Below are 10,971 nucleotides of genomic sequence, written 5' to 3' on the forward strand. Positions count from 1 at the left end.
CTCTCTCTCTGTCTGTCTCTCTCTCTCTCTCTCTCTCTCTCTCTCTCTCTCTCTCTCTCTCTCTCTCTGTCTCTGTGTAAGAAAGGCATTTCACTGTACTTGTGCCCGTGACATTAAAAGTTGAAAGTTGCCACGCCTAGCAGTGACCCTGTGTGTGTACCAGGTCTGTCTGTGGAAAATTACTGCCACAGTTTAGACAGAGCCCATCTGAAGAGAGCTATTATAGACACCCGGAGGTGTTTACTGTGTCATGGACCCTAACCCTAACAAAAATGTATTAATAGGGAACTGTCATTTATAGATATAAATCATTGAATTCAGTATTATATATGCCTATTACGCTGGTATGTTTACAGGTATTATTCAGTGTTGGTAGTTATTTTGAAAAAAATAAAAGGAACAGGACTATTTTTCCAGTTGATTTGTGATTCGTCCACATACACTCCCCCTATTCATTCATATTCATGTTGACACTCCCCCTATTCATTCATATTCATGTTGACACTCCCCCTATTCATTCATATTCATGTGGACACTCCCCCTATTCATTCATATTCATGTTGACACTCCCCCTATTCATTCATATTCATGTTGACACTCCCCCTATTCATTCATATTCATGTTGACACTCCCCCTATTCATTTATTTGGACAGTGTAGCTAAAACGTATAATTTGTCTCTATACTCCAGCATTTTGGATTCGAGATCAAATGTTTTAATATATGAAGATACATGTTTTATCAAGAACTTTATGTATCTAGTCCCCCCAGGATAGTTCCCCCAGGATAGTTCCCCCAGGATAGTCCCCCCAGGATAGTCCTCCCAGGATAGTCCCCCCAGGATAGTTCCCCCCAGGATAGTTCCCCCAGGATAGTTCCCCCAGGATAGTCCCACCAGGATAGTCCCACCAGGATAGTCCCCCAGGATATGTCCCCCAGGATAGTCCCCCAGGATAGTTCTCCCAGGATAGTCCTCCCAGGATAGTCCCCCAGGATAGTCCCCCAGGATAGTCCCCCAGGATAGTCCCCCAGGATAGTTCTCCCAGGATAGTCCCCTCAGGATAGTTCCCCCAGGATTGATCTGGTACTTCCTGTATATAGCTCCACATTGATCTGGTACTTCCTGTATATACAGTGCCTATACAGTGCGAAAGTATTCGGCCCCCTTGAACTTTGCGACCTTTTGCCACATTTCAGGCTTCAAACATAAAGATATAAAACTGTATTTTTTTGTGAAGAATCAACAACAAGTGGGACACAATCATGAAGTGGAACGACATTTATTGGATATTTCAAACTTTTTTAACAAATCAAAAACTGAAAAATTGGGCGTGCAAAATTATTCAGCCCCAGTGAGGATCTCTGAATGATCCAATGTTGACCTAAATGACTTCCTGACATTTAATCCTAGAGAAAACTCCCTGTTTTAGGTCAGTTAGGATCACCACTTTATTTTAAGAATGTGAAATGTCAGAATAATAGTAGAGAGAATGATTTATTTCAGCTTTTATTTCTTTCATCACATTCCCAGCGGGTCAGAAGTTTACATACACTCAATTAGTATTTGGTAGCATTGCCTTTAAATTGTTTAACTTGGGTCTGGCCTCCCACAATAAGTTGGGTGGCCATTCCTCCTGACAGAGCTGGTGTAACTGAGTCAGGTTTGTAGGCCTCCTTGCTCGCACACGCTTTTTACGTTCTGTCCACACATTTTCTATAGGATTGAGGTCAGGGCTTTGTGATGGCCACTCCGATACCTTGACTTTGTTTTCCTTAAGCTATTTTGCCACAACTTTGGAAGTATGCTTGGGGTCATTGTCCATTTGGAAAACCCATTTGCGACCAAGCTTTAACTTCCTGACTGATGTCTTGTGATGTTGCTTCAAAATATCCACATAATTGTCCGTCCTCATGATGCCATCTATTTTGTGAAGTACACCAGTCCCTCCTGCAGCAAAGCACCCCCACAACATGATGCTGCCACCCCCGTGCTTCACAGTTGGGATGGTGTTCTTCGGCTTGCAAGCCTCCCCCTTTTTCCTCCAAACATAACAATGGTCATTATGGCCAAGCAGTTCTATTTTTGTTTCATCAGACCAGAGGACATTTCTCCAAAAAGTACCATCTTTGTCCCCATGTGCAGTTGCAAACCGTAGTCTGGCTTTTTTATGGCGGTTTGGACCAGTGGCTTCTTCCTTGCTGAGCGGCCTTTCAGGTTATGTCGATATAGGACTCGTTTTACTGTGGATATAGATACTTTTGTACCAGTTTCCTCCAGCATCTTCACAAGGTAATTTCCTGTTGTTCTGGGATTGATTTGCACTTTTTGCACCAAAGTACGTTCATCTCTAGGAGACAGAACGCGTCTCCTTCCTGAGCAGTATGATGGCTGCGTGGTCCCATGGTGTTTATACTTACGTACTATTGTTTGTACAGATGAACATGGTACCTTCAGGCGTTTGGAAATTGCTCCCAAGTATGAACCAGACTTGTTGAGGTCTTGGTTGATTTCTTTTGATTTTCCCATGATGTCAAGCAAAGAGGCACTGAGTTTGAAGGCAGGCCTTGAAATACATCCACAGGTACACCTCCAATTGACTCAAATAATGTCAATTGGCCTATCAGAAGCTTCTAAAGCCATGACATCATTTTCTGGAATTTTCCAAGCTGTTTAAAGGCACAATCAACTTAGTGTATGTAAACTTCTGACCCACTGGAATTGTGATACAGTGAATTATAAGTTGAAATTATCTGTCTGTAAACAATTGTTGGAAAAATGACTTGTGTCATGCACAAAGAAGATGTCCTAACCCACTTGCCAAAACTATAGTTTGTTAACAAGACATTGGTGGAGTGGTTGAAAAACAAGTTTTAATGACTCCAACTTAAGTGTATGTAAACTTCTGACTTCAATTGTATGTATAAAAATACCCTAAAATAAAATATGACATTTTGTACTGTCGCTTCAGATACAGTATATATATATATATTTTTTTTAAATCTCAAATCCATGATACTGACCCAGTGTGTTGTCTATCATCCATACTGACCCAGTGTGTTGTCTATCTACAGGCCTATCATCCATACTGACCCAGTGTGTTGTCTATCATCCATATTGACCCAGTGTGTTGTCTATCATCCATACTGACCCAGTGTGTTGTCTATCTACAGGTCTATCATCCATACTGACCCAGTGTGTTGTCTATCTACAGGGCTATCATCCATACTGACCCAGTGTGTTGTCTATCATCCATACTGACCCAGTGTGTTGTCTATCATCCATACTGACCCAGTGTGTTGTACAGGGCTATCATCCATACTGACCCAGTGTGTTGTCTATCATCCATACTGACCCAGTGTGTTGTCTATCATCCATACTGACCCAGTGTGTTGTCTATCTACAGGTCTATCATCCATACTGACCCAGTGTGTTGTCTATCTACAGGGCTATCATCCATACTGACCCAGTGTGTTGTCTATCTACAGGCCTATCATCCATACTGACCCAGTGTGTTGTCTATCATCCATACTGACCCAGTGTGTTGTCTATCATCCATACTGACCCAGTGTGTTGTCTATCTACAGGTCTATCATCCATACTGACCCAGTGTGTTGTCTATCTACAGGGCTATCATCCATACTGACCCAGTGTGTTGTCTATCATCCATACTGACCCAGTGTGTTGTCTATCATCCATACTGACCCAGTGTGTTGTCTATCTACAGGCCTATCATCCATACTGACCCAGTGTGTTGTCTATCATCCATACTGACCCAGTGTGTTGTCTATCTACAGGTCTATCATCCATACTGACCCAGTGTGTTGTCTATCATCCATACTGACCCAGTGTGTTGTCTATCTACAGGTCTATCATCCATACTGACCCAGTGTGTTGTCTATCATCCATACTGACCCAGTGTGTTGTCTATCATCCATACTGACCCAGTGTGTTGTCTACCTACAGGTCTATCATCCATACTGACCCAGTGTGTTGTCTATCATCCATACTGACCCAGTGTGTTGTCTATCATCCATACTGACCCAGTGTGTTGTCTATCTACTGGTCTATCATCCATACTGACCCAGTGTGTTGTCTATCTACAGGGCTATCATCCATACTGACCCAGTGTGTTGTCTATCTACAGGTCTATCATCCATACTGACCCAGTGTGTTGTCTATCATCCATACTGACCCAGTGTGGTGTCTATCTACAGGTCTATCATCCATACTGACCCAGTGTGTTGTCTATCATCCATACTGACCCAGTGTGTTGTCTATCATCCATATTGACCCAGTGTGTTGTCTATCTACAGGTCTATCCCACACCCCGCGCTCTGAGAAGTTTGAGATCTCTTACAATGTCAACGATGTGGAGACGTATCTGAAGTACACCAAGAGCATCAAGGACTTCCTGGAGATGTACGATGAGGAGAGGCAGACCGACCAGAACAAGTACGAAGACTGTGGAGGCAAGTACAGACTAGTAGAAACTAGTAGACACTAGTAGACACTGGTACAGACTAGTAGACACTAGTACAGACTAGTAGAAACTAGTAGAAACTAGTACAGACTAGTAGACACTAGTAGACACTGGTACAGACCAGTAGAAACTAGTACAGACTAGTAGAAACTAGTAGACACTAGTACAGACTAGTAGACACTAGTAGACACTAGTACAGACTAGTAGACACTAGTAGACACTGGTACAGACTAGTAGGCACTAGTAGACACTAGTACAGACTAGTAGACACTAGTAGACACTAATACAGACTAGTAGACACTAGTACAGACTAGTAGACACTAGTACAGACTAGTAGACACTAGTACAGACTAGTAGAAAGTAGTAGACACGAGTATAGACTAGTAGACACTGGTACAGACTAGTAGACACTAGTACAGACTAGTAGACACTAGTACAGACTAGTAGACACTGGTACAGACTAGTAGACACTAGTACAGACTAGTAGACACTAGTACAGACTAGTAGAAAGTAGTAGACACAATTACAGACTAGTAGAAACTAGTACAGACTAGTATAGACTAGTAGACACTGGTACAGACCAGTAGAAACTAGTACAGACTAGTATAGACTAGTAGACACTGGTACAGACTAGTAGACACTAGTACAGACTAGTAGACACCAGTACAGACTAGTAGACACTAGTACAGACTAGTAGACACCAGTACAGACTAGTAGACACTAGTACAACTAGTAGACACTAGTACAGACTAGTAGACACAATTACAGACTAGTAGAAACTAGTAGACACTAGTACAGACTAGTAGGCACTAGTACAACTAGTAGACAAAGGTAGACGCTAGTACAGACTAGTAGACACTAGTACAGACTAGTAGACACTAGTACAGACTAGTAGACACCAGTACAGACTAGTAGACACTAGTACAACTATTAGACACTAGTACAGACTAGTAGACACAATTACAGACTAGTAGAAACTAGTAGACACTAGTACAGACTAGTAGGCACTAGTACAACTAGTAGACAAAGGTAGACACTAGTACAGACTAGTAGACACCAGTACAGACTAGTAGACACTAGTACAACTAGTAGACACTAGTACAGACTAGTAGACACAATTACAGACTAGTAGAAACTAGTAGACACTAGTACAGACTAGTAGGCACTAGTACAACTATTAGACACTAGTAGACACTTTTACAGACTAGTATACATTGTTACAGACTAGTAGACACCAGTACAGACTAGTAGACCCCAGTACAGACTAGTAGACACTAGTACAACTAGTAAAAACTAGTAGAGACTAGTACGGACTAGTAGACACTAGTACAACTAGTAAAAACTAGTAGAGACTAGTACGGACTAGTAGACACTAGTACTAGTAGAAACTAGTACAGACTAGTACAGACTAGTAGACACCAGTACAGACTAGTATACATTGTTACAGACTAGTAGACACCAGTACAGACTAGTAGACCCCAGTACAGACTAGTAGACACTAGTATAGACTAGTAGAAACTAGTAGACACTAGTACAGACTAGTAGAAACTAGTACGGACTAGTAGACACTAGCACAGACTAGTAGACCCCAGTACAGACTAGTAGACACCAGTACAGACTAGTAGACACCAGTACAGACTAGTAGACACCAGTACAGACTAGTAGACACTAGTACAGACTAGTAGACACTAGTACAGACTAGTAGACACCAGTACAGACTAGTAGACACCAGTACAGACTAGTAGACCCCAGTACAGACTAGTAGACACTAGTACAGACTAGTAGAAACTAGTACAGACTAGTAGTTTAGTTACGCTGTGTCTGGTGTATTAATGTACCCTGTTAGGCTTTAGTTACTGGTCTATATTGTCTGCTCAGGTGACTGATGTAATTGGTCTCTCTGTGCCTGTAGAATTACCTGAATCGTACAGTGACCGCGGTGAGCTGGAGAGTGACCTTGGAGCGAGGAAAGCCTGCAGGTTCAAGCGGACCTGGCTGGGACCCTGTGCTGGTCTGGATGGTCACGACGAAAACTTTGGCTTCAAGGATGGGAAACCGTGTCTGATCGCCAAGCTCAACAGGATCATCAACTTCCGACCAAGGGTATGTCCACCTGCCCCACGCTAATCTACTTTATACCATGGATTAGCTAACTCTCAGAAAATGTTTTTATTTATTTTAGGTTTCTTAATATGATAATGCTGATTGGTCTGTCTGTGATAGGTTAATATGATCATGCTGATTGGTCTGTCTGTGATAGGTTAATATGATAATGCTGTTTGGTCTGTCTGTGATAGGTTAATATGATAATGCTGTTTGGTCTGTCTGTGATAGGTTAATATGATAATGCTGTTTGGTCTGTCTGTGATAGGTTAATATGATCATGCTGATTGGTCTGTCTGGGATAGGTTAATATGATAATGCTGTTTGGTCTGTCTGTGATAGGTTAATATGATAATGCTGATTGGTCTGGGTTTTGTTTCAGCCTCCAACCAACAGTGCCTCCGTCCCTGAAGCCGGCCAGAGCAGAGTCCAGACCAACGTTATCCCCATCCACTGTCAGAACAAGGTACAAGGCACTGTGAAGCACATCATGAACATATACAGTATACTGCATCCAAAATTGCACCCTATTCCCTATATAGTACACTACTTTTGACCAGGGTCAATAGGGCACTGGTGAAAAGTAGTGCACTGTATAGGGTGCCATTTCTGATGCAACCACACCATGAAGCTTTAGTTATCTGGATAAATGCTATGCTAGGTCTCTGTATGTGGTTTTTTTTAACCTTCGGGAAAGTCCACTAACTGAGATACCATCCTGTCATTCTCCACAGAGAGAGGAGGATGCTAGCAAGATTGGTGAGATCAAGTACTATGGCATGGGCATGGGGTTCCCCCTCCAGTACTACCCCTACTATGGTAAGCTGCTGCACCCCAATTACCTACAGCCTCTGGTGGCCATCCAGTTTACCAACCTCACCTTCAACGAGGAGCTGCGTCTTGAGTGCAAAGTGTACGGAGCGAACATTGACTACAGCGAGAAAGATCGCTACCAAGGACGATTTGACGTTAAGTTCACCATCAACAATTCATGACCTCAGCTATGAAAATAGCACATTTTCTCTGCCCCTTATTTCAAAACAAGTTGATTTAAGAGAAATAAAGAAAAATTGTTCAATTAAAACATGACTTGTCTTGGAACAAACTTTCATAATATACGGGACCTACAGTTAATCTGTGTGCTTTAAACTGGCTTTTCTGCATAATGTCTAGGGTTAGAATGTACATGACACCCGGCTTTTCTGCATAATGTCTAGGGTTAGAATGTACATGACACCCGGCTTTTCTGCATAATGTCTAGGGTTAGAATGTACATGACACCCGGCTTTTCTGCATAATGTCTAGGGTTAGAATGTACATGACACCCGGCTTTTCTGCATAATGTCTAGGGTTAGAATGTACATGACACCCGGCTTTTCTGCATAATGTCTAGGGTTAGAATGTACATGACACCCGGCTTTTCTGCATAATGTCTAGGGTTAGAATGTACATGACACCCGGCTTTTCTGCATAATGTCTAGGGTTAGAATGTACATGACACCCGGCTTTTCTGCATAATGTCTAGGGTTAGAATGTACATGACACCCGGCTTTTCTGCATAATGTCTAGGGTTAGAATGTACATGTTCATCTCTTACTGTAAATGAGAAGTCCCTGAGCCATGGGACATTCATCTTTTACTGTAAATAGCAATTCTACTACTGTTATGTAGCGAGCAGTGTTTCTGTCTGTCCCCCTGAGTATTCTGCCTAACGTGGTTTCTATATATGTTTGGAGTGTCCAGTACAGTAGTGGCATACAGTGGTCCTTTCCAAGCCATGTTGTAATTTCTCTCGTCTATTGTCAGTAGCCTTTAGTGGTCCAAGGTGTGTGTGTGTCTTTAAGTGTTTGTGTTAAATGTGTTCGTTTAAAACAAATGTGAGTGTGTGAATGTGTGCTAATGTACTCTTACTAAATGAAATGACTGGCATGGTACGCTCTAATCTCTCTCTAGGTCTGACTGATCTCTCTCTAGGTCTGACTGATCTCTCTCTAGGTCTGACTGATCTCTCTCTAGGTCTGAGTGATCTCTCTCTAGGTCTGACTGATCTCTCTCTAGGTCTGACTGATCTCTCTCTAGGTCTGACTGATCTCTCTCTAGGTCTGACTGATCTCTCTCTAGGTCTGACTGATCTCTCTCTAGGTCTGACTGATCTCTCTCTAGGTCTGACTGATCTCTCTCTAGGTCTGAGTGTGACTGATCTCTCTCTAGGTCTGACTGATCTCTCTCTAGGTCTGAGTGTGACTGATCTCTCTCTAGGTCTGACTGATCTCTCTCTAGGTCTGAGTGTGACTGATCTCTCTCTAGGTCTGACTGATCTCTCTCTAGGTCTGAGTGTGACTGATCTCTCTCTAGGTCTGAGTGTGACTGATCTCTCTCTAGGTCTGAGTGTGACTGATCTCTCTCTAGGTCTGAGTGTGACTGATCTCTCTCTAGGTCTGACTGATCTCTCTCTAGGTCTGAGTGTGACTGATCTCTCTCTAGGTCTGAGTGTGACTGATCTCTCTCTAGGTCTGAGTGTGACTGATCTCTCTCTAGGTCTGAGTGTGACTGATCTCTCTCTAGGTCTGTGTGTGACTGATCTCTCTCTAGGTCTGACTGATCTCTCTCTAGGTCTGACTGATCTCTCTCTAGGTCTGAGTGTGACTGATCTCTCTCTAGGTCTGAGTGTGACTGATCTCTCTCTAGGTCTGACTGATCTCTCTCTAGGTCTGAGTGTGACTGATCTCTCTCTAGGTCTGAGTGTGACTGATCTCTCTCTAGGTCTGAGTGTGACTGATCTCTCTCTAGGTCTGTGTGTGACTGATCTCTCTCTAGGTCTGAGTGTGACTGATCTCTCTCTAGGTCTGACTGATCTCTCTCTAGGTCTGAGTGTGACTGATCTCTCTCTAGGTCTGAGTGTGACTGATCTCTCTCTAGGTCTGAGTGATCTCTCTCTAGGTCTGAGTGTGACTGATCTCTCTCTAGGTCTGAGTGTGACTGATCTCTCTCTAGGTCTGATTGTGACTGATCTCTCTCTAGGTCTGAGTGTGACTGATCTCTCTCTAGGTCTGAGTGATCTCTCTCTAGGTCTGAGTGTGACTGATCTCTCTCTAGGTCTGAGTGTGACTGATCTCTCTCTAGGTCTGATTGTGACTGATCTCTCTCTAGGTCTGAGTGTGACTGATCTCTCTCTAGGTCTGTGTGATCTCTCTAGGTCTGTGTGATCTCTCTAGGTCTGAGTGTGACTGATCTCTCTCTAGGTCTGAGTGTGACTGATCTCTCTCTAGGTCTGAGTGTGACTGATCTCTGATCTGACACTTCTCCTTCCACCTCCTCCTCTTCTATCTATTTGATGCTTCTCCTCCTCTTCTTCTCTCTGTCTGATGCTTCTCCTCCTCCTCCTCTTCTTCTCTCTGTGATGCTCCTCCTCCTCTTCTTCTCTCTGTAGTCTCCAACTAGCTGTGTTCTGTGTGATGCTCCTCCTCCTCCTCTTCTTCTCTCTGTAGTCTCCAACTAGCTGTGTTCTGTGTGATGCTCCTCCTCCTCCTCTTCTTCTCTCTGTAGTCTCCAACTAGCTGTGTTCTGTGTGATGCTCCTCCTCCTCCTCTTCTTCTTCTCTCTGTGTCCATCAGCAGGCAGGGAAGACTCTTCCTTCCTCCTTCATGGAAACACTGACAGCAACTCAGTGCTTTTCAAACCAACCTTTTTTTAGTTGTTGCTGGAGACATCACATGACGCGGTGTAACTTCCTAATCAATGTTTTAACCATTTTCATGCTGGAAGAATTATATATTTATGCAGTTGTACATTTCTTTTCTTTTTTTTTGCAGGAAAAAGTTTAAATGTATGAATCCGATTCCAAAGTCACTGGTCAAAAAGTTATGATATCAGAAGCAATGCAACCCTGTTTAATAGGAGGTTTAGTTGGTGTAAAAATTAGAATATCAGAAGCAATGCAACCCTGTGTAATAGGAGGTTTAGTTGGTGTAGAAGTGATCGATGTTGAACATCTGGACCCTTGTCAGTAGTCCATCTGCTCTTGTCATTTAATTGAATCTGGGTATATGACCTTAAAGACAAATAAATTGACAAATGTATCCTGCAGTCAAAATGTATTTTATTTAAATATATAGAAATGGAATGTGCATATTTGTATTTGTGGTGTAAAAAAAGAAAAACTATTAACAATCAATTAAAAATTATTCTGAAATTCTAGTTTATATTTAATGTAGCGAACATATTACATTGAGATAAATAGGAGTTAGACAGGTCTATAACAGTTAGACAGGTCTATAACAGTTAGACAGGTCTATAACAGTTAGAGTTAGACAGGTCTATAACAGTTAGACAGGTCTATAACAGAGAGAGTTAGACAGGTCTATAACAGAGAGAGTTAGACAGGTCTA

General features: G+C 42.4%; 1 protein-coding gene across 1 annotated transcript in view; it reads left to right on the plus strand.

The window, feature by feature from the left end:
• LOC115126051 (sodium/potassium-transporting ATPase subunit beta-233-like) overlaps nt 1-10,662 on the plus strand; it is a 28,976-nt gene extending 18,314 nt beyond the window's left edge. Inside the window, exons 3-6 of the mRNA XM_065009367.1 lie at nt 4,314-4,469; nt 6,393-6,583; nt 6,966-7,049; nt 7,318-10,662. Coding sequence (XP_064865439.1) covers nt 4,314-4,469; nt 6,393-6,583; nt 6,966-7,049; nt 7,318-7,578 — 692 coding nt within the window. The 3' untranslated portion in view covers nt 7,579-10,662. The remainder of the gene's footprint in view (nt 1-4,313; nt 4,470-6,392; nt 6,584-6,965; nt 7,050-7,317) is intronic.
• Nucleotides 10,663-10,971: the final 309 nt, after the last annotated feature.

The sequence above is a fragment of the Oncorhynchus nerka genome, linkage group LG24 (genome assembly GCF_034236695.1).
Source record: "Oncorhynchus nerka isolate Pitt River linkage group LG24, Oner_Uvic_2.0, whole genome shotgun sequence".
NCBI classification, from domain to species: Eukaryota; Metazoa; Chordata; class Actinopteri; order Salmoniformes; family Salmonidae; genus Oncorhynchus; species Oncorhynchus nerka.